General features: G+C 46.8%; 2 protein-coding genes across 2 annotated transcripts in view; both read right to left on the bottom strand.

Annotated features, from left to right (window-relative positions):
• Nucleotides 1–2,650: 2,650 nt before the first annotated feature.
• LOC118965943 (G-box-binding factor-like) lies at nucleotides 2,651–3,799 on the bottom strand. Its single transcript, XM_036986971.1, has one exon. It carries the CDS (start codon nucleotides 3,797–3,799, stop codon nucleotides 2,651–2,653), a length of 1,149 nt encoding a protein of 382 aa, XP_036842866.1.
• Nucleotides 3,800–19,963: 16,164 nt separating this feature from the next.
• Nucleotides 19,964–22,500, bottom strand: part of LOC110531270 (sodium-dependent neutral amino acid transporter SLC6A17) — a 60,858-nt gene continuing 58,321 nt past the window's right edge. The window contains exons 10-12 of the mRNA XM_036988923.1: nucleotides 21,230–21,389; nucleotides 20,700–20,862; nucleotides 19,964–20,476 (exon numbers count right to left, since the gene is read on the bottom strand). Of these exons, the coding sequence (XP_036844818.1) occupies nucleotides 20,102–20,476; nucleotides 20,700–20,862; nucleotides 21,230–21,389 (698 nt within the window). The 3' untranslated portion in view covers nucleotides 19,964–20,101. The remainder of the gene's footprint in view (nucleotides 20,477–20,699; nucleotides 20,863–21,229; nucleotides 21,390–22,500) is intronic.

Genomic DNA, 22,500 nt, shown 5'->3' with positions numbered 1-22,500 from the left:
CCAGCACGCATTGCTTCCAAAAGAGACATTTGGTCATGTGGGTGGTGACCAAACACTTTCCACCTCCAGGCAGAGAAAAACTCCTCTATTGGGTTGAGGAAGGGTGAATATGCAGGCAGGTACAAAACCATAAATCTGTGATGTGCTGCAAACCAATCTGTGACAGCTGCAGAGTGGTGAAAAGCAACGTTATCGCAAACTATGACAAAAACTTGGGGGTTTCTTACTGGCTCCCCCTGTTCTGCTGGCACTAGCTGAGCATACAGCTGTTCTAGGAAAGCTATAAGCCTTTCTGTGTTGTATGGGCCAATGAGTGGTGTGTTGAGAAGCAAACCATCATTGGCCATTACGGCACACATGGTGATATTTCCCCCCCTTTGGCCTGGAACCTCCACAGTGGCCCTTTGACCTATAACATTCCTTCCTCTGCGCCGTGTTTTGGCAAGGTTGAATCCAGCTTCATCGATAAATACAAATGAATGTGGTCTTTCCAGTGCTTCCACCTCCATTACTCTCTGAAAAACAGTAAGTGCACAGTTTTACTGTAGAAATGCTAGTTTTTTTTTTTACTGTAAATATTTTGTATAGCTGTGTACGTAACCTCAGACGTCTTACATATTGGTATCTTTGCTCTTTTACCCGTTCACTGTTTCTCTCGAACGGTACAGTGTATAACTGTTTCATTGTAACTTGGTGTTTCTTTAGGACTCGAGCAATAGTTGTTGTGCTGACAGAATTAACATTTTCAAATATATCATTATCAGCCAGCACTCTATCTTGAATCTCCCGCAGTTTTATTGCATTGTAGACAACAACCATAAAAACAATAGCATTTTCCTGCGCATCTGAAAATATTTTTCCTCTTCCCCCTGTTGGGGGCAGCCTTTGGGTCCTATGGTAAAAATATATTTTACAGTCAAACTTACTGTAATATATATCTGTGTAAATATTCTATAATTGCAATACAAAATAGATTCCTGTAATGTTTTCATTTACTGTAAGGATGTAACTCTCACCTGTTTGCATGATGGAAAATTCGCATTACAGATGCCACTGTGGATCTTTGCAGATTGGGTTGCACCCTCAACCCTGCCTCTCTCAATGAGAGACCATGGTTCACAACATGGTCTATAAGTGTAGCCCTTATTTCATCTGAAATAACAGCTCTTTGTCTTCTTTGTCTTCCTCCACGCATCCGCCCTCTCCCTGCCACCCTTCTCCCTCCACGAACCCATCTTCCTTGTTCCATTTCCAAAATGAGTCTTTCTGAGCTCTACCTATGTATACTGTAATATGTGTGTGTGTTCACTAACAAGTCTAAAACAAGACACCTGTTTAGCCTTTCAGCTGAAATTGCAATCAGCAGTGTTTGAAAGGCACAAGGCTGAAATCTATTCCGTTTTGAATGTGTGGTTCACAGTTTTGACAGCAGTGTGTTAGCATTTGAACAAAGTGCTGTAAATCCACAGTGTTGTGCAGGTTGTGGTTAAAGTCATGGGATAAGTGTGTAGAGAGTTTTGAGAACTGTGTTCAAGCAATGAAAAACGAACTAGAGTTTGGTCCACATGAACTGCTGCTGTGCAGACTGTAGTTAGAGTTTTGCACATGTGACTCCAGTTGTGTCCACTGTCGTTTAGCAATCGAAAAAAACTGTAAACTGTTGTATCTCCTGCTGCTACTTACTGGTGCTCATTTACACAGAGGGACGACACACACACACACACACACACACACACACACACACACACACACACACACACAGACACACACACACACACACACACACACACACACACACACACGCATGCACGCACAGACACACACACACGCACGCACGCACGCACACGCACACACACACACACACACACACACACACACACAGACACGCACGCACGCACACACACAGACACACAGACACGCACACACACACACACACGCACGCACACACACGCATGCACGCACGCACGCAGACACACGCACACACACACACACACACACAGACAGACAGACAGACAGACAGACAGACAGACAGACAGACAGACGCACGCACGCACGCACGCACGCACACACACACTCTCTCTAAAATTAGCTGGGTCCAATCTCGATCTCAGGCTATGTACCATGTAACAGTATCACAAACACAACAACATCCACTGCCTGTGAGGAGAGGATCTGTCAGGATGGAATTAACCTGCTGTGCCACATGTCTCCTGTTGGTGGTTGAGTTTAATCAAAAGGTAGCTTACACCCCCCAGCAAGAGATGAGTCAACAGTGTGTGTGTGTGTGTGTGTGTGTGTGTGTGTGTGTGTGTGTGTGTGTGTGTGTGTGTGTGTGTGTGTGTGTGTGTGTGGGTGTGTGGGTGGGTGGGTTTGTGTGGGTGGGTGTGCGTGTGCGTCTGAATGTCTGTACGTGTGTGCGTGTGTGGGTGTGTGTGTGTCTGAATGTGTGTACGTGTGTGCGTGTGTGGGTGTGTGTGTGTACGTGTGTGTTATTGTGGAGATGTACATAGAGGTCCGCTAGGAACTGCTTCTGACACTGTTGACTTGGCAGGCATGTTGTGTGTGTGTGTGTGTGTGTGTGTGTGTGTGTGTGTGTGTGTGTGTACATGTTGTGTGCGTAATGTCAACAGTATTTTCTCTCACCGCTGCGTCACACTCTTCCATTCTTAACCTCCAGTATCCTGTGGTTCTGTGATGTTCCTGTGGTTCTGTGGTCCTGAGGTTCTGTGGTCCTGTGGTCCTGTGATGTTCCTGTGGTTCTGTGGTCCTGTGGTCCTGTGATGTTCCTGTGGTTCTGTGGTCCTGTGGTCCTGTGGTTCTGTGATGTGCCTGTGGTCCTGTGATGTTCCTGTGGTCCTCTGATGTTCCTATGGTCCTGTGATGGTCCTGTGATGTTCCTGTGCTCCTGTGATGTTCCTGTGGTCATGTGGTCCTGTGATGTTCCTGTGGTCCTGTGATGTGCCTGTGGTCCTGTGATGTTCCTATGGTCCTGTGGTCCTGTGATGTGCCTGTGGCCCTGTGATGTTCCTGTGGTTCTGTGATGTTCCTGTGGTCCAGTGATGTTCCTGTGGTTCTGTGATGTTCCTGTGGTCCAGTGATGTTCCTGTGGTCCTGTGGTCCTGTGATGTGCCTGTGGCCTTGTGATGTTCCTGTGGTCCTGTGATGTTCCTGTGGTCATGTGGTCCTGTGATGTTCCTATGGTCCTGTGGTCCTGTGATGTTCCTGTGGTCCTGTGATGTTCCTGTGGTTCTGTGATGTTCCTGTGGTTCTGTGATGTTCCTGTGGTCCAGTGATGTTCCTGTGGTCCTGTGATGTTCCTGTGGTCCTGTGATGTTCCTGTGGTCCTGTGATGTTCCTGTGGTCCTGTGCTCCGGTGGTCCTCTGGTCCTGTGGTCTGTGGTGGTCCTGTGGTCTGTGGTCTGTGGTGGTCCTGTGGTGGTCGTGTGGTGGTCCTGTGGTCTGTGGTGGTCCTGTGGTCTGTGGTCTGTGGTGGTCGTGTGGTGGTCCTGTGGTCTGTGGTGGTCCAGTGGTGGTCCAGTGGTCTGTGGTGGTCCTGTGGTCTGTGGTGGTCGTGTGGTGGTCGTGTGGTGGTCCTGTGGTCCTGTGGTCTGTGGTGGTTGTGTGGTGGTCCTGTGGTCTGTGGTGGTCGTGTGGTGGTCCTGTGGTCTGTGGTGGTCCTGTGGTCTGTGGTGGTCCTGTGGTCTGTGGTGGTCGTGTGGTGGTCCAGTGGTCTGTGGGGGTCTTTGAACAGCAGCAGAGTAGCATCTCTATTTTGGAGTATCCAGACACACACACACATACACTAATGGGATATCCATCCTCATAGTTAATGACGGAGTGCGATGTGCCGTTCTGCAGGTTCCCAGGTTCCCTTCCAGATGTTAACCTGGTCACAGTACCAAGCCAAGACAATTAGTGTGTGTGTGTGCGTGTGTGTCCTGCATCCGAAGCCAAGAGGCACTTCCCATTTTCCCACTGTCCATCTACCTGATCTACAATCTAGGAAGAGGTTCTTGGCAGCAACAAAAGAATGTCACATCTAAGTCCCGCTTCCTGTTAGGAAGGACGAGAAGACATTGGGATGTGGGGGTGGAAAACTATGAGTCATATTCTCACCCTGCAGCTGTTTCAACATCAGCTAGCTTCCAGACCAAGGAGGAAAGCTATCAGTCATATTCTCACGTCTGTTGCTGATTTCGACGTCAGCTAGCTTCCAGACCAAGGGCCCAGTTGGCCTCCGTACAAGTCAGTGTGACGCTGGTGTGAGCAGCAGAGCGTTACAGGGAAGTACTTCACTTACGTCTTCTCTCACTTCACAGACCTGCCTTTAAATAGAAACCCTCCTGTAGGATTTTAGATGAGGTTATTGTCTATTAACCAATGATATCAGGCCACACCCGGCCATGATTACAGATACCTGTGTGTGTTCTTTGACACGAAATAAACTATAAACTAACTTTTTTTCCTATTGTGTTATTGACTGTACACTTGTTTATTCCATGTGTAACTCTGTGTTGTTGTTTTTGTCACACTGCTTTGCTTTATCTTGGCCAGCTCACAGTTGTAAAGGAGAACTTGTTCTCAACTGGCCTACCTGGTTAAATAAAGGTGTTCTCAACTGGCCTACCTGGTTTGGTCTGGTTTGGTTTGGTTTGGTTTGGTCTGGTCTGGTTTGGTCTGGTTTGGTCTGGTTTGGTTTGGTTTGGTTTGGTCTGGTCTGGTTTGGTCTGGTTTGGTTTGGTTTGGTTTGGTTTGGTCTGGTCTGGTTTGGTCTGGTTTGGTCTGGTCTGCCGTAAATGGGCCCACATCCAGCCCTAATGAAGACCCTCCCCTCTTGATCCTCTGGGGTACAGACACATCCATCCCTTCAGCTGACTTAGAGGTAGCGGGGCTAACTGTCCATGACTGACAAGCCATGGGATGAGATGGGATCCATTCATCATATACAGTACAGTCATATACTGACTTTGGGAAAGCAGCCACCAGCACCACAAAAAAAACAGGCAGTCAGGCATCCAAACACACACACTTCTACCAGTCACCACCAGCCACCACCAGCACCACAAAAAAAACAGGCAGTCAGGCATCCAAACACACACACTTCTACCAGTCACCACCAGCCACCACCAGCACCACAAAAAAAACAGGCAGTCAGGCATCCAAACACACACACTTCTACCAGTCACCACCAGCCACCACCAGCACCACAAAAAAAAATAGGCAGTCAGGCATCCAAACACACACACTTCTACCAGTCACCACCAGTCACCACCAGCCACCACCAGTCACCACCTGTTCCTGAACAGACTCCATTTTGATTTCATTGCCAATTGACCCTAATGTTTTATGTATGCAATTTAGCAGACCCCTTTTATCCAACGTGTCTTAACCCAGGCACGCACATTGGTAAGGGAATGGAACCCATGATCCTGGTGTTGGAACGCCTTGCTCTAGCAACTGACCGGAATCTAACACGGAGTGCCTGTCATTAGTGTTCACACCCCTCCACTTGGATTTTTAACTTTTTATTGTGTTACAAAGTGGGATTAAAATGGATTTAATTGTAAGATGAATGACATATAAAACGCTAATATACTGTACCTTGATTAGATAAGTATTCAACCCACGTGTGTCAATACGTGTTAAAAACATATACTGTGAGTCTTTCTGGGTAAATGTCCAAGAGCTTTCAACACCCGGATTGTGCAACATTTGCCCATTTTTTATTTTCAAAAGTATTCAAGCTCTGTCAAGGGGTTGGGGATCATGGCTAGACTTGACACTTCCAAATCTTAGATTTTCAAGCAGATTTAAGCCAGTCGTCACTCAGAAACATTCTTGGTAAGCAACTCCAGTGTACATTTAGCCTTGTGTTTTAGGTTATTGTCCTGTTCAAAAGGTCAATTGATCTCCCAGCGTCTGGTGTAAAGAAGACTGAAGCAGGTTTTCATCTGGGTTTTTTACCTGTGCTCCGTCCAGTTTAGCTCCGTCCAGTTTCTTTTTATCCTAAAAAAACTCACCAGTCTTGCCGATGTCAAACATACCCATAACATGATGCAGCCACCACCATGATTGAAAATGATGAAGCCAAAGTGGGACATCTGTAGCTGTTTTAAAATCACCAACGGTCTCATGGTAACATCCACTAGCAGTTGAATTCCAGAAGGACGACTGTATCTTTAATGTGTCTGGGTGGTTTAAGATATATTATCCACAGAATAATTATTAACTTGACCGTGCTTAAAGAGATATTCAATGCCTGATTTGTTACTGTTACTCATCTACCAATCACAGCCCTTCTTTGTGAGGCTTTCGAAAAGCTCCTTGGTCTTTGTAGTTGAATCTGTGCTTGAAATTCAATAATAATAAATCAAATCAAATGTATTTATATAGCCCTTCGTACATCAGCTGATATCTCAAAGTGCTGTACAGAAACCCAGCCTAAAACCCCAAACAGCAGGCAATGCAGGTGTAGAAGCACGGTGGCTAGGAAAAACTCCCTAGAAAGGCCAAAACCTAGGAAGAAACCTAGAGAGGAACTATGAGGCTATGAGGGGTGGCTAGTCCTCTTCTGGCTGTGCCGGGTGGAGATTATAAACGTAGAGAGGAACCAGGCTATGAGGGGTGGCCAGTCCTCTTCTGGCTGTGCCGGGTCAGAGATTATAACAGAACATGGCCAAGATGTTCAAATGTTATAATACACACGACACCTTTATCCAAAGTGACTTGCAGTCATGCGTTCATACATTTTACGTATGGGTGGACCCAGGAATCAAACCCACTGCCCTGGCGTTAACAAGCGCCGTGCTCTGATCAACTGAGCTACAAATTCAAAACTTGACTGAGGGGCCTTACAGAATGATGTTGTGTATGTATGGGGGACAGAGGAAGGGGTGGTAGTCGTTCAAAGATCCTGTTATTTCACACAGAGTGAGTCCATGTCATTTATTTTGTGATTTGTGAAGCCACCTAAGCCTCCTAAACTAATGTAGGCTTGCTTTAATATTTCAGTTATTACATTTTAATTCATTTGTAAAAGTTTGTAGGGTTTCCTTTTCACTTTGACATTATGGAGTATTTTGTGTAGATCAAAAAATAAAAATAATAATAATTAAAATCTACTTCAATTCCACTTTGTAACACTACAAAATGTGGGGGAAAAAATCAAGTGGGGTGAATACGAGGGCATCTCAGACGGTGGGAGGATTTGTACGGCTTCTTGTTCTCACTTCCAGGAATCCAGGCATCTTTGACATCATGAGACTATCAGTCAATATCCAAAGGGAATATGGAAGACCTCAACAAGCTACTGTAGATTCAGCTTCTGCTAAAAGTTGCTTGTTGACAGACAGATACAGTGTTAGACTCCAAGTCTCTCCTCTGAAAAGATCAACAGAAATGTGATTTCTTCAACACTTTTCCTGAAGCGTTGAACATTCAAGCTACGTTCAAATTAAACATCTATGTTAAAATAAAGGACACGAACCTACACACTGTATAACGTGGTTCTTACAAGTGGTAACTTTTATTTTCAATTTTGTCAAAGACAAAAAGATAGATTGCTACAGTGCTAATGCTCATGAATTGTCACACAGTATTTTTTTTTGGGGGGGGGGGGGGGGGAGGGGGACCACGTTCAAGTTGTCATTTCTGTGGAGTCAGAAAGTTGTCCTAAAGAGCAACTGAAGAGACACATAACACTGATAGATTAGCTTAGCGTCACAACTGACTTCACATCATCTACCTGACGACAGTTAGTGAAGCTGTAATCACTGAAGGTGGAAATCAAGAAACACACAACCAGTTTTAAACAATGACATCTTACAGGTACACAGACACCAGACGCGTGCGCACACACACATGCACGCACGCACACACGCACACACACACACACACACGTATTCACACGCACACACGCACACACACACACACACACACACACACACACACACACACACACACACACACACACACACACACACACACAAACACACACACACACACACACACACACACACATCAAAGTACAGTCTCTCCAGTTATTTTGACTGAGAACAACAATCTCACACTGGTAATATATTTACATTGTACATCTACAGACACAATAAGGGTACATTATACGTACAAAAATCGGAAATATCTAAAAATATACAATTATTATATACAGCTCAAGTATTCACCCTGTCACTCCTACTATATTTATAGATAGATATATTAATTTTGAATTTGACAGAATGTACATCAACATCTACAGAGTAAATATACAGGAAAAAAAGGGACGTTAGGCGATTTTACAATTTGATGTTAAATGGTTCGTCTTATAGGCCAGGAGAAACTGTAACCAATGGATACTGTTTTCTCTAAACAGAATCTACAAACTTTAGCTACTTTTAGCCACCGCTAGGTGACAATCAATGGAAGTGAATGGTACAAACTTTAGCTACCTTTAGCCACCGCTAGCTAACAATCAATGGAAGTGAATGGTACAAACTTTGGCTACCTTTAGCCACCGCTAGCTAACAATCGATGGAAGTGAATGGTACAAACTTTAGCTACCTTTAGCCACCACTAGCTAACAATCAATGGCAGTGAATGGTACATCTAGACTACTACCAGGGTGAGGAACCAGCTAACATCAAGTTGTAGAATCCTAAACTTCCCCATTAACTACTGTAGTTCAACATATTGATCTTTCACAGAATAAAGCATATTATCACTGTTATTTAAATACACTATCACTGTAATTTGAGAGAAATTGAGAATAGTCTACACAGGATTAAGGTATTGTACTTGTACAAGGCGGTATTGAGACAGTGATAATACATACAGGACCTGGAATTGACATTACATTACCTCAGTACGTGATTTAGGGAACTTAACGCAAATTAATTTTTAGGCAAATGAACGATTAAAGGCCATGTGCAATATACACCTTCTAGTCTCTGTCCACTTTGTCTCCTTTTAGATTGTTTGTTTCTCTCTCTCTCAATTCAATTCAAGGGGCTTTATTGGCACCTCCCTCCCTCCCTCCCTCCCTCCCTCCCTCCCTCCCTCCCTCCCTCCCTCCCTCCCTCCCTCCCTCCCTCCCTCCCTCCCTCCCTCTCATCTCTCTCATCTCTCTCCCTCTCATCTCTCTCCCTCTCATTTCTCTCCCTCTCGCTTAATCTCTCTCTCTCCCTCTCTCTCCCTGTATCTCTCCCTCTATCTCTCTCTCCCTCTCTCTCTCTCTTTCACTCTCCCTCATCTCTACCTCAATCTCTCTTTCTCATCTCTCTCTTTCTCTCTACCTCCTTCTCTCTGGGTCTTTCTCTCTCTCTCTTTCCCTCATCTCTCTTGCTCTTTCTCTCCCGGTCTCTCTCTCCCACTCTCTTCTTCTCTCTCTTTACCTCCTTCTATCTCTCTCTCTTTTTCCTCCCTCCCTCCCTGGCCTCCCTCCATCAATAATAGTTCAAGTGATTCTAGCTCTCTAATTGGTAATAATTTCCTCTATGACCTTTTAGTATAATTAATTCATGAACCATGTTAGTCTGTTTAAGTGCTGTACAATCCGTAACTTTTTTTTAAAAGGAGAAAGAGTTTAGGTTTCCTGTGTTTACGTCCCAAATGCACTATATAGGGAAAAGAATGCCATAATGGCATACAACCTGTGAGTTCCTGCCGTACACATTAGCCCATACACGTACTGTAGCCTGTATGGGTATGTAGCTAAGTGATCTGCTTGCTCGGCTTCCAACATGACCATTTAGTCCCTAGCAACCTGCGGCTGTGATCCACCAGTCAATACAACGCTATGAGTAAGTGCTGTGCTCTATTTGCTGGTCACAATGCAACAATCTATTCTGCTATCTCACTTCCTTTGTGCTTCCACAGTTGTGCTTCCACAGTTGTGCTTCCACAGTTGTGCTTTCAGGTGTGCGCTTTACTGCTGTGCTTTACTGAAATCTATAGAGGCGTTCTCTGTTTGTGCCTGGACTTTATATCCTGTGCTGGGTATTGTGTATTGGATTGGCTGCCACCATTACAGATCTATCACTCCTAGGGGTTGAAAAATTTCCCAAAATTCCCAGGTTTTCCCGAAATACTGGTTGAAAGATTCCCTGGAATGAAGTGAAGAAAAACCAGGGAACAAAGGAATCCTCCAAACTGTATTCTGGGAAAACCTGGTGGAATTTTGTTCAAGTTCAACAGAATTTTGCAACCCTGAGACAAGACAAGCTCTGTCACTGGTGTTCTGTTTGATCAGTGCATGGTGTTCAACTCCAGGGTCTCTACCTGTGGTACAGTGTTCACGTGGCTGGGACTATGTGCTATGTGCTGCTCTACATAACGTCTCCATAAAGACGACTTTAACAAAAGGCTAACAGACAGACACAGAGATGCTGTTCAGGCAACGGCAACAGGTTGGTCAAAGCCTGTAAGGAACATTATGAACCATATCTGGGTCTCATTCTCAGTCACTTAAAAATCTGTTCTCTTGTCATTTTCTTTCCTTCATCTGAACTGTTTAGAAAAGCACTTTGCCCGGATTCAATCTGTATCGCTGAAGTATCGAAATAGATCTGCGTTAAAAGTTAATTAATTAAAGTATTTTCCAATTGAGCCGACATACATGAATGCAGGACTCTCCATGAATGCAGGACTCTCCATGAATGCAGGACTCTCCATGAATGCAGGACTCTCCATGAATGCAGGAACATTGCCTTTAAATTTCAATCACGCTATAAAGTGAATGTTCCGCGCTACTTCGTCGATTCAGCTTGTATCCAGCCCCCCCCTCCCCCCGGTCATTTCTTTCAGATCAGAGTAATGAAGTAGAGGAGCCAAGGAGAGTAGGCAAGGAGAGGATGGATGTTTTTTTAGAAGAGCTACAGTGTGCTCTGTGTGTATCATCACTGTCTTCAGGGTGAGGCAGGAAACACAGTTACTGTCAGGAACTCCTCTGGTGGCCAACAGTGTCACCATGTGGTTCAAGTCTGCTATTGCACCCCCCCCAAAAAATATGAGTTTCATTTTGTACACGACATTACACACTACATTATATCCACATAATAGTTATTATTTAGACAAATCTCACACTATCATACAAATATTTCAACCATGAAAATAAAATATATATATATTTTTTCAAACTTGACAATTCACAGAAATAAAATCTATTATTAGTGCCATTGATTGATCAGAGTGCTTATCGAAGAAGATAATTTGAGGAATGTACAATATTAATTAACCTTACATTTCAACAGCCATCCCATGGGTACATATTTATATTTCTAATACTGGGGTCACCTGGGCTGTCTGCAGAGCACACACAATGCCTGGTGATCAAACGCTAGCTGCTTGGCTTATCTGAGCACAGATGAATCATACTGCCTGCTAGGACTGGATTAAAATGGGGGCCCCCTTCATCTAGTCTATGATAGATGAGGACTGGCATCAACATCCGTAGTGTCTCTGCTCTGTTTGGTTTCATAGGGGACTTGTTTTGTTTTGTTCAGTGGCGACGTGGGGTTTTACGGGCGACGTGGGGCGACGTGGGGCTTTAGGGGCGACATGGGGTTTTAGGGGCGACATGGGGTTTTAGGGGCGACATGGGGTTTTAGGGGCGACGTGGGGCTTTAGGGGCGACATGGGGTTTTAGGGGCGACGTGGGGCTTTAGGGGCGACATGGGGTTTTAGGGGCGACATGGGATTTTAGGGGCGACATGGGGTTTTAGGGGCGACGTGGGGTTTTAGGGGCGACATGGGGTTTTAGGGGCGACATGGGGTTTTAGGGGCGACATGGGGTTTAGGGGAGAAGTGGGGTAGAATGACACTACTGCTCTGTGTTAAGGCTTAGATATGGGGGGGCTGTTCTTCACAGCTAGGTGAACAGTAGAGGGGGGGGGCTGTTCTTTACAGCTAGGTGAACAGTAGAGAGAGAGGGGGGGTTGTTCTTTACAGCTAGGTGAACAGTAGAGCGAGGGGGGGCTGTTCTTTACAGCTAGGTGAACAGTAGAGAGAGAGGGGGGGCTGTTCTTTACAGCTAGGTGAACAGTAGAGAGAGGGGGGGCTGTTCTTTACAACTAGGTGAACAGTAGAGAGAGGTGGGTTGTTCTTTACAACTAGGTGAACAGTAGAGAGAGGGGGTTGTTCTTTACAGCTAGGTGAACTGTAGAGGCTGTTCTTTACAGCTAGGTGAACAGTAGAGAGAGGGCGGGCTATTCTTTACAACTAGGTGAACAGTAGAGAGAGGGGGACTGTTCTTTACAGCTAGGTGAACAGTAGAGAGAGAGAGGGGGCTGTTCTTTACAGCTAGGTGAACAGTAGAGAGAGCGAGGGGGCTGTTTTTTACAGCTAGGTGAACAGTAGAGAGAGGGGGGTTGTTCTTTACAGCTAGGTGAACAGTAGAGAGAGGGGGGTTGTTCTTTAAAACTAGGTGAACAGTAGAGAGAGGGGGTTGTTCTTTACAGCTAGGTGAACAGTAGAGAGAGGGGGTTGTTCTTTACAGCTAGGTGAACAGTAGAGAGAGGGGGTTGTTCTTTACAGCTAGGTGAACAGTAGAGAGAGAGGGGGTTGTTCTTTACAACTAGGTGAACAGTAGAGAGAGGGGGTTGTTCTTTACAGCTAGGTGAACAGTAGAGAGGGGGTTGTTCTTTAAACATAGGTGAACAGTAGCGAGAGGGGGTTGTTCTTTACAGCTAGGTGAACAGTAGAGAGGGGGTTGTTCTTTACAGCTAGGTGAACAGTAGAGAGAGGGGGGGTTGTTCTTTACAGCTAGGTGAACAGTAGAGAGAGGGGGGGCTGTTCTTTACAGCTAGGTGAACAGTAGAGAGAGAGGGGGGCTGTTCTTTACAGCTAGGTGAACAGTAGAGAGGGGGGGGGACTGTTCTTTACAACTAGGTGAACAGTAGAGAGAGGGGGGGGCTGTTCTTTACAGCTAGGTGAACAGTAGAGAGAGAGAGGGGCTGTTCTTTACAGCTAGGTGAACAGTAGAGAGAGGGGGACTGTTCTTTACAACTAGGTGAACAGTAGAGAGAGAGCGGGCTATTCTTTACAACTAGGTGAACAGTAGAGAGAGGGGGGGGCTGTTCTTTACAGCTAGGTGAACAGTAGAGAGAGAGAGGGGCTGTTCTTTATAGCTAGGTGAACAGTAGAGAGAGGGGGACTGTTCTTTACAGCTAGGTGAACAGTAGAGAGAGAGCGGGCTATTCTTTACAACTAGGTGAACAGTAGAGAGAGAGAGGGGGGCTGTTCTTTACAGCTAGGTGAACAGTAGAGAGAGAGGGGGGCTATTCTTTACAGCTAGGTGAACAGTAGAGAGAGGGGGGTTGTTCTTTACAACGATGGTGAACAGTAGAGAGAGGGGGTTGTTCTTTACAGCTAGGTGAACAGTAGAGAGAGGGGGGTTGTTCTTTACAGCTAGGTGAACAGTAGAGAGAGGGGGTTGTTCTTTACAGCTAGGTGAACAGTAGAGAGAGGGGGGTTGTTCTTTACAATTAGGTGAACAGTAGAGAGAGGGGGTTGTTCTTTACAGCTAGGTGAACAGTAGAGAGAGGGGGTTGTTCTTTACAGCTAGGTGAACAGTAGAGAGAGGGGGGCTGTTCTTTACAACTAGGTGAACAGTAGAGAGAGAGGGGGGGTTGTTCTTTACAACTAGGTGAACAGTAGAGAGAGGGGGGTTGTTCTTTACAGCTAGGTGAACAGTAGAGAGAGAGGGGGGGGGCTTTTCTTTACAGCTAGGTGAACAGTAGAGAGAGAGGGGGGGGGCTGTTCTTTACAGCTAGGTGAACAGTAGAGAGAGAGGGGGGGCTGTTCTTTACAACTAGGTGAACATTAGAGAGAGAGGGGGGGCTGTTCTTTACAGCTAGGTGAACAGTAGAGAGAGGGGGCGGGGCTGTTCTTTACAGCTAGGTGAACAGTAGAGAGAGAGGGGGGGGCTGTTCTTTACAGCTATGTGAACAGTAGAGCGAGAGGGGGGGCTGTTCTTTACAGCTAGGTGAACAGTAGAGAGAGAGGGGTCTGTTCTTTACAGCTAGGTGAACAGTAGAGAGAGGGGGGGGCTGTTCTTTACAGCTAGGTGAACAGTAGAGAGAGAGGGGGGCTGTTCTTTACAGCTAGGTGAACAGTAGAGAGAGAGGGGGGGCTGTTCTTTACAGCTAGGTGAACAGTAGAGAGAGAGGGGGGGCTGTTCTTTACAGCTAGGTGAACAGTAGAGAGAGAGGGGTCTGTTCTTTACAGCTAGGTGAACAGTAGAGAGAGGGGGGGCTGTTCTTTACAGCTAGGTGAACAGTAGAGAGAGAGGGGGGCTGTTCTTTACAGCTAGGTGAACAGTAGAGAGAGAGGGGGGGCTGTTCTTTACAGCTAGGTGAACAGTAGAGAGAGGGGGTTGTTCTTTACAGCTAGGTGAACAGTAGAGAGGGGGTTGTTCTTTAAACATAGGTGAACAGTAGAGAGAGGGGGTTGTTCTTTACAACTAGGTGAACAGTAGAGAGGGGGTTGTTCTTTACAGCTAGGTGAACGGTAGAGAGGGGGGGGTTGTTCTTTACAGCTAGGTGAACAGTAGAGAGAGTGGGGGGCTGTTCTTTACAGCTAGGTGAACAGTAGAGAGAGAGGGGGGCTGTTCTTTACAGCTAGGTGAACAGTAGAGAGGGGGGGGGGACTGTTCTTTACAACTAGGTGAACAGTAGAGAGAGGGGGGGCTGTTCTTTACAGCTAGTTGAACAGTAGAGAGAGAGAGGGGCTGTTCTTTACAGCTAGGTGAACAGTAGAGAGAGGGGGACTGTTCTTTACAACTAGGTGAACAGTAGAGAGAGAGCGGGCTATTCTTTACAACTAGGTGAACAGTAGAGAGAGGGGGGGGCTGTTCTTTACAGCTAGGTGAACAGTAGAGAGAGAGAGGGGCTGTTCTTTATAGCTAGGTGAACAGTAGAGAGAGGGGGACTGTTCTTTACAGCTAGGTGAACAGTAGAGAGAGAGCGGGCTATTCTTTACAACTAGGTGAACAGTAGAGAGAGGGGGGCTGTTCTTTACAGCTAGGTGAACAGTAGAGAGAGAGGGGGGCTATTCTTTACAGCTAGGTGAACAGTAGAGAGAGGGGGGTTGTTCTTTACAACGATGGTGAACAGTAGAGAGAGGGGGTTGTTCTTTACAGCTAGGTGAACAGTAGAGAGAGGGGGGTTGTTCTTTACAGCTAGGTGAACAGTAGAGAGACGGGGTTGTTCTTTACAGCTAGGTGAACAGTAGAGAGAGGGGGGTTGTTCTTTACAATTAGGTGAACAGTAGAGAGAGGGGGTTGTTCTTTACAGCTAGGTGAACAGTAGAGAGAGGGGGTTGTTCTTTACAGCTAGGTGAACAGTAGAGAGAGGTGGGCTGTTCTTAACAACTAGGTGAACAGTAGAGAGAGAGGGGGGGTTGTTCTTTACAACTAGGTGAACAGTAGAGAGGGGGGGTTGTTCTTTACAGCTAGGTGAACAGTAGAGAGAGAGGGGGGGCTTTTCTTTACAGCTAGGTGAACAGTAGAGAGAGAGGGGGGGCTGTTCTTTACAGCTAGGTGAACAGTAGAGAGAGAGGGGGGGCTGTTCTTTACAACTAGGTGAACATTAGAGAGAGAGGGGGGGCTGTTCTTTACAGCTAGGTGAACAGTAGAGAGAGGGGGGGGCTGTTCTTTACAGCTAGGTGAACAGTAGAGAGAGAGGGGGGGGCTGTTCTTTACAGCTATGTGAACAGTAGAGCGAGAGGGGGGCTGTTCTTTACAACTAGGTGAACAGTAGAGAGAGAGGGGGGGCTGTTCTTTACAGCTAGGTGAACAGTAGAGAGAGAGGGGTCTGTTCTTTACAGCTAGGTGAACAGTAGACAGAGGGGGGGATGTTCTTTACAGCTAGGTGAACAGTAGAGAGAGAGGGGGGCTGTTCTTTACAGCTAGGTGAACAGTAGAGAGAGGGGGGGGGCTGTTCTTTACAGCTATGTGAACAGTAGAGAGAGAGGGGGGGCTGTTCTTTACAGCTAGGTGAACAGTAGAGAGAGGGGGGGCTGTTCTTTACAACTAGGTGAACAGTAGAGAGAGAGGGGGGGCTGTTCTTTACAGCTAGGTGAACAGTAGAGAGAGAGGGGTCTGTTCTTTACAGCTAGGTGAACAGTAGAGAGAGGGGGGGGGGCTGTTCTTTACAGCTAGGTGAACAGTAGAGAGAGAGGGGGGCTGTTCTTTACAGCTAGGTGAACAGTAGAGAGAGAGGGGGGCTGTTCTTTACAGCTAGGTGAACAGTAGAGAGAGGGGGGGCTGTTCTTTACAGCTAGGTGAACAGTAGAGAGAGGGGGGGCTGTTCTTTACAGCTAGGTGAACAGTAGAGAGAGAGGGGGGGGATGTTCTTTACAGCTAGGTGAACAGTAGAGAGAGGGGGGGCTGTTCTTTACAACTAGGTGAACAGTAGAGAGAGAGGGGGGCTGTTCTTTACAACTAGGTGAACAGTAGAGAGAGGGGGGTTGTTCTTTACAGCTAGGTGAACAGTAGAGAGAGGGGGGCTGTTCTTTACAACTAGGTGAACAGTAGAGAGAGGGGGGCTGTTCTTTACAGCTAGGTGAACAGTAGAGAGGGGGGGCTGTTCTTTACAGCTAGGTGAACAGTAGAGAGAGAGGGGGGCTGTTCTTTACAGCTAGGTGAACAGTAGAGAGAGGGGGGGCTGTTCTTTACAACTAGGTGAACAGTAGAGAGAGAGGGGGGGCTGTTCTTTACAGCTAGGTGAACAGTAGAGAGAGGGGGGGGGCTGTTTTTTACAGCTAGGTGAACAGTAGAGAGAGAGGGACTGTTCTTTACAACTAGGTGAACAGTAGAGAGAGGGGGGCTGTTCTTTACATCTAGGTGAACAGTAGAGAGGGGGGGGCTGTTCTTTACAGCTAGGTGAACAGTAGAGAGAGAGCGGGGCTGTTCTTTACAGCTAGGTGAACAGTAGAGAGAGGGGGGGCTGTTCTTTACAACTAGGTGAACAGTAGAGAGAGAGGGGGGGCTGTTCTTTACAGCTAGGTGAACAGTAGAGAGAGAGGGGCTGTTCTTTACAACTAGGTGAACAGTAGAGAGAGGGGGGCTGTTCTTTACATCTAGGTGAACAGTAGAGAGGGGGGGGGCTGTTCTTTACAGCTAGGTGAACAGTAGAGAGAGAGGGGTCTGTTCTTTACAGCTAGGTGAACAGTAGAGAGAGAGGGGTCTGTTCTTTACAGCTAGGTGAACAGTAGAGAGAGAGGGGGGGCTGTTCTTTACAGCTAGGTGAACAGTAGAGAGAGAGGGGGGCTGTTATTTACAGCTAGGTGAACAGTAGAGAGAGGGGGGGCTGTTCTTTACAACTAGGTGAACAGTAGAGAGAGAGGGGGGGCTGTTCTTTACAGCTAGGTGAACAGTAGAGAGAGAGGGGTGGGGCTGTTTTTTATAGCTAGGTGAACAGTAGAGAGAGAGGGGCTGTTCTTTACAACTACGTGAACAGTAGAGAGAGGGGGGCTGTTCTTTACATCTAGGTGAACAGTAGAGAGGGGGGGCTGTTCTTTACAGCTAGGTGAACAGTAGAGAGAGAGGGGGGGCTGTTCTTTACAGCTAGGTGAACAGTAGAGAGAGAGGGGGGCTGTTCTTTACAGCTAGGTGAACAGTAGAGAGAGGGGGGGCTGTTCTTTACAACTAGGTGAACAGTAGAGCGAGAGGGGGGGCTGTTCTTTACAGCTAGGTGAACAGTAGAGAGAGAGGGGTGGGGCTGTTTTTTACAGCTAGGTGAACAGTAGAGAGAGAGGGGCTGTTCTTTACAACTAGGTGAACAGTAGAGAGAGGGGGGCTGTTCTTTACATCTAGGTGAACAGTAGAGAGGGGGGGGCTGTTCTTTACAGCTAGGTGAACAGTAGAGAGAGAGCGGGGCTGTTCTTTACAGCTAGGTGAACAGTAGAGAGAGGGGGGGCTGTTCTTTACAACTAGGTGAACAGTAGAGAGAGAGGGGGGGCTGTTCTTTACAGCTAGGTGAACAGTAGAGAGAGAGGGGGGGGCTGTTCTTTACAGCTAGGTGAACAGTAGAGAGAGAGGGGTCTGTTCTTTACAGCTAGGTGAACAGTAGAGAGAGAGGGGTCTGTTCTTTACAGCTAAGTGAACAGTAGAGAGAGGGGGGGCTGTTCTTTACAACTAGGTGAACAGTAGAGAGAGAGGGGGGGCTGTTCCTTACAGCTAGGTGAACAGTAGAGAGAGAGGGGGGGGCTGTTCTTTACAGCTAGGTGAACCTTCGTCTTCAGGCTAAACCTTCCTCTCCTAACATGTAGGTTTACATGTCAACATAATGATTTCTAGGTCTCACAACACATTGTAAATAACGTAAAGATAGAAGGCGATCCATTTTACTGGGTGGGTACAATAGCTCACCTTTAAGAGTTAAGGTACAACGCTGTAGAAGAATGGTTTACTACTGAGGTTGCGTCACAAATCGCACCCTATTCCCTATATATAGTGCACTACTTCTGACCAGAGTCCAATGGACCACTCTTCCCTATATAGTGTGCTACTGTTGACCAGAGTCCTATGGACCCCTCTTCCCTATTAAAGTGCACTACTTCTGACCAGAGTCCTATGGACCCCTATTACCTATATAGTGTGCTACTGTTGACCAGGGTCCTATGGACCCCTCTTCCCTATATAGTGCACTACTTCTGACCAGAGTCCAATGGACCTCTCTTCCCTATATAGTGTGCTACTGTTGACCAGAGTCCTATTGACCCCTCTTCCCTATTAAAGTGCACTACTTCTGACCAGAGTCCTATGGACCCCTATTACCTATATAGTGTGCTACTGTTGACCAGGGTCCTATGGACCCCTCTTCCCTATATAGTGTGCTACTGTTGACCAGGGTCCTATGGACCCATCTTCCCTATATAGTGCACTACTGTTGACCAGAGTCCTATGGACCCCTCTTCCCTATATAGTGTGCTACTGTTGACCAGAGTCCTATGGACCCCTCTTCCCTATATAGTGCACTACTGTTGACCAGAGTCCTATGGACCCCTCTTCCCTATATAGTGTGCTACTGTTGACCAGAGTCCTATGGACCCCTCTTCCCTATATAGTCCACTACTTCTGACCAGAGTCCTATGGACCCCTCTTCCCTATATAGTGCACTACTTCTGACCAGAGTCCTATGGACCCCTCTTCCCTATATAGTGCGCTGCTTCTGACCAGCACCCATAGGATTCCATGTAGGATGCAGGCCGGTCAGATTTCCACTAAGAGGGTCTGTAAAGATTGTTTCATGTGATAAAAGTGAGAGAAGAAAGTGATGCTTCGTGAAGTGGAAAATGCCGTGTGCTAGTCTGAATCCCCTTCTACTCTATGGGATATAATCCTCTTTTATGGAATGAAGAAAGGACTTTTAAGAACTTCCTGAGATAACACAGCTCCTTTCATCACCCAAAATAAAAATAAACCCACAAGGTCTATGATCAGTGTGGCCGTCACATTGCAGTGTTTGACTTTAACACAGTTACACCAAAACACACCGTACCTCTTAACCACATTACCTGGAGAAGAAGATATCCTAATTATTATGGATGGAGAGATGCTGTCCTGTAATGGAGGAATGAAGTGGAGGGGGTTAGGTTACACTGAAACCTCGTCAGTCACTCTGTCTCTGTCTCTCTCTCTCTCTCTGTCTCTCTCTCTCTCTCTCTCTCTCTCTCTCTCTCTGTCTCTGTCTCTGTCTCTGTCTCTGTCTCTGTCTCTGTCTCTGTCTCTGTCTCTGTCTCTGTCTCTCTCTCTCTCTCTCTCTCTCTCTCTCTCTCTCTCTCTCTCTCTCTCTCTCTCTCTCTCTCTCTGTCTCTGTCTCTGTCTCTGTCTCTGTCTCTGTCTCTGTCTCTGTCTCTGTCTCTCTCTCTCTCTCTCTCTCTCTCTCTCTCTCTCTCTCTCTCTCTCTCTCTCTCTCTCTCTCTGTCTCTGTCTCTGTCTCTGTCTCTGTCTCTGTCTCTGTCTCTCTCTCTCTCTCTCTCTCTCTCTCTGTCTCTCTCTCTCTCTCTCTCTCTCTCTCTCTCTCTCTCTCTCTCTCTCTCTCTGGAGGGGTTTTGTTGAGTTGTGTTTGATAGATAGGGTGTCTTGTGCTTCAGTCAGTCAGATCGATCATAGTTCGGACTCTGGTGAATTAATATTCTGATAACCCGTCTTGGTCGGTGTCCCGGTACCATATCCAGCCGTGTTGGTCATCTCCTGGGCTCCGCCGGGCCCCAGGTAGGGGCGGTGAGAAGGCATGGGCGAGGGGCTGGGGCTAGGGGTGCCTTTACCGAGGATGAAGCGGGACTCGTTCTCCTCCTCTAGGCCAGAGAGTTCCTTGGTCATGCCTTTACGGTAGGAGACGGACAGCTTGTTGGAGCCGTCAGAGAGCAGGTTGAAGTGGCGCGCGATGAAGACGCAGGGGAGAGGAAGCATGGCGGCCATGATGAGGGAGTAGGCCACGCCCAGAGCCCACGGAGGGTAGGAGAGGAACTTCTCCGACGCCTGGGGGGGGGGGCAAGAGGAAGGAGAAAGGAGAGAGTGAGTGAATGTATTAAATAATTAAACATACATGTACTATCTAAACAATCATTGAACTGGCAGGAAAGTCTTACAACAGAACATGTAAAAAGTAAATGTACATCTGAAATACAAAGCAGATAGTAAGACAGAGGATGAAAAACAGAACGAGACAGAGAAGCTACCACGAGAGAGATGATTCACTGACCAGTTCCTCCACCCAGGCGTTGTACCCTGCAGGACTGACGGCCATCTCTATCACCGTGGCAACGATGAGCACGGTGAGACAGGCAGGAGACACGTACTTCCACATATAGAAATAGAAAGAGTAGGGTCTGAAACCCAACATGTCCTCTAGGTCCTGCATGAACCTGAGAGAGAGAGAGAGAGAGAGAGAGAGAGAGAGAGAGAGAGGGAGGGAGGGAGGGAGGGAGGGAGAGAGAGAGGGAAAGAGAGAGAGGGGGGAGAGGGGAGAGAGGGGGGAGGGGGGAGGGGGAGAGGGAGAGATAGAAAGGGGGGGAGAGAGGAGAGAGGGGGGAGGGGGGAGAGGGAGAGAGAGAGGGAAAGAGAGGGAAAGAGAGGGAAAGAGAGAGGGGGGGGAGAGGGGGGAGGGGGGAGAGATAGAAAGGTGGGGAGAGAGGAGAGAGGGGGAGGGGAGGGTGATACAAATCTACAAATCCATTTCTCCGTGGCTGTAAAGTAATATGTAAGTGCCGTGTCATGTTATGTATCCAGTACCTCTTGGTGCCGTAGATCCAGGCGACAGATATATTCTCCAATATAACCACCACAGTGAGAGGCAGGCCAGCTGAGTAGTCATCAAACATGGTCACAAAGTAGTTCCCGGAGCGCTGGACGAACAGCAGGCCACAGAAGAACGCCACAATGCAACAACCAACTGAGAAGAGGAGGAGGAAGAGGAGGAAGAGAGAAGGAGGAGGAAGAGAAGGAATAAGGAGGAAGAGGACGAAGAGAGAAGGAGGAGGAAGAGGAAGAGGAGGAATAGAAGGAAGAGGAGGACGAGAGGAATAAGGAGGAAGAGGAGGAAGAGAGAATGATGAAGAAGGAGGAGGAAGAAAGAAGGAGGAGGAAGATGAGGAATAAGGAGTAATAAGGAGGAAGAGGAGGAAGAGAGAATGAGGAAGATTGAGGAGGAAGAAGAAGGAGAAAGAGGAGGATACATGAATAATCAAACATACAGACCAAAAAAGAAGGCTACGACGCAACAGCCCACTGAGAGACGAAGGTCCACTCTTCATCAGATCCATTATCACTATTCACACTGCCCTAACACATCTGAACAAGAGGAACACCTATGTGAGAATGCTGTTCATTGACTACAGTTCAGTACTCAACATTATTGTTTCCCTCTAAGGTCATCACCAAGCTCAGAGCCCTGGGTCTGGACACCACCCTCTGCAACTGGATCATGGACCTCCTGACGGGCCGATCACAGGCTGTGAGGATTGGGAACAACACTTCCTTTACACTCTTAATACAGGACATCAACTCTTAATACAGGACATCAAGTTTTAATACAGGACATCAAGTCTTAATACAGGACATCAAGTTTTAATACAGGACATCAAGTCTTAATACAGGACATCACCTCTTAATACAGGACATCAACTCTTAACACAGGACATCAACCCTTAATACAGGACATCAACCCTTAATACAGGACATCAAATCTTAATACAGGACATCAACCCTTAATACAGGACATCAACTCTTAATACAGGACATCAACTCTTAATACAGGACATCAACCCTTAATACAGGACATCAAGTCTTAATACAGGACATCAACCCTTAATACAGGACATCAACTCTTAATACAGGACATCAACTCTTAATACAGGACATCACCTCTTAATACAGGACATCACCTCTTAATACAGGACATCAACTCTTAATACAGGACATCAACTCTTAATACAGGACATCAACTCTTAATACAGGACATCAACTCTTAATACAGGACATCAAGTCTTAATACAGGACATCAA

The sequence above is a fragment of the Oncorhynchus mykiss genome, chromosome 9 (assembly GCF_013265735.2).
Source record: "Oncorhynchus mykiss isolate Arlee chromosome 9, USDA_OmykA_1.1, whole genome shotgun sequence".
Classification (NCBI taxonomy): Eukaryota; Metazoa; Chordata; class Actinopteri; order Salmoniformes; family Salmonidae; genus Oncorhynchus; species Oncorhynchus mykiss.
The sequence above is the reverse complement of the archived record's forward strand: the minus strand, read 5'-3'. Positions and strand labels throughout refer to the sequence as shown.

Coding starts and splice junctions, on each gene's coding strand:
- LOC118965943 (XM_036986971.1), bottom strand. CDS start 3,799: ATGTGTGTGTGTGTCTGGATACTCCAAAATAGAGATGCTACTCTGCTG.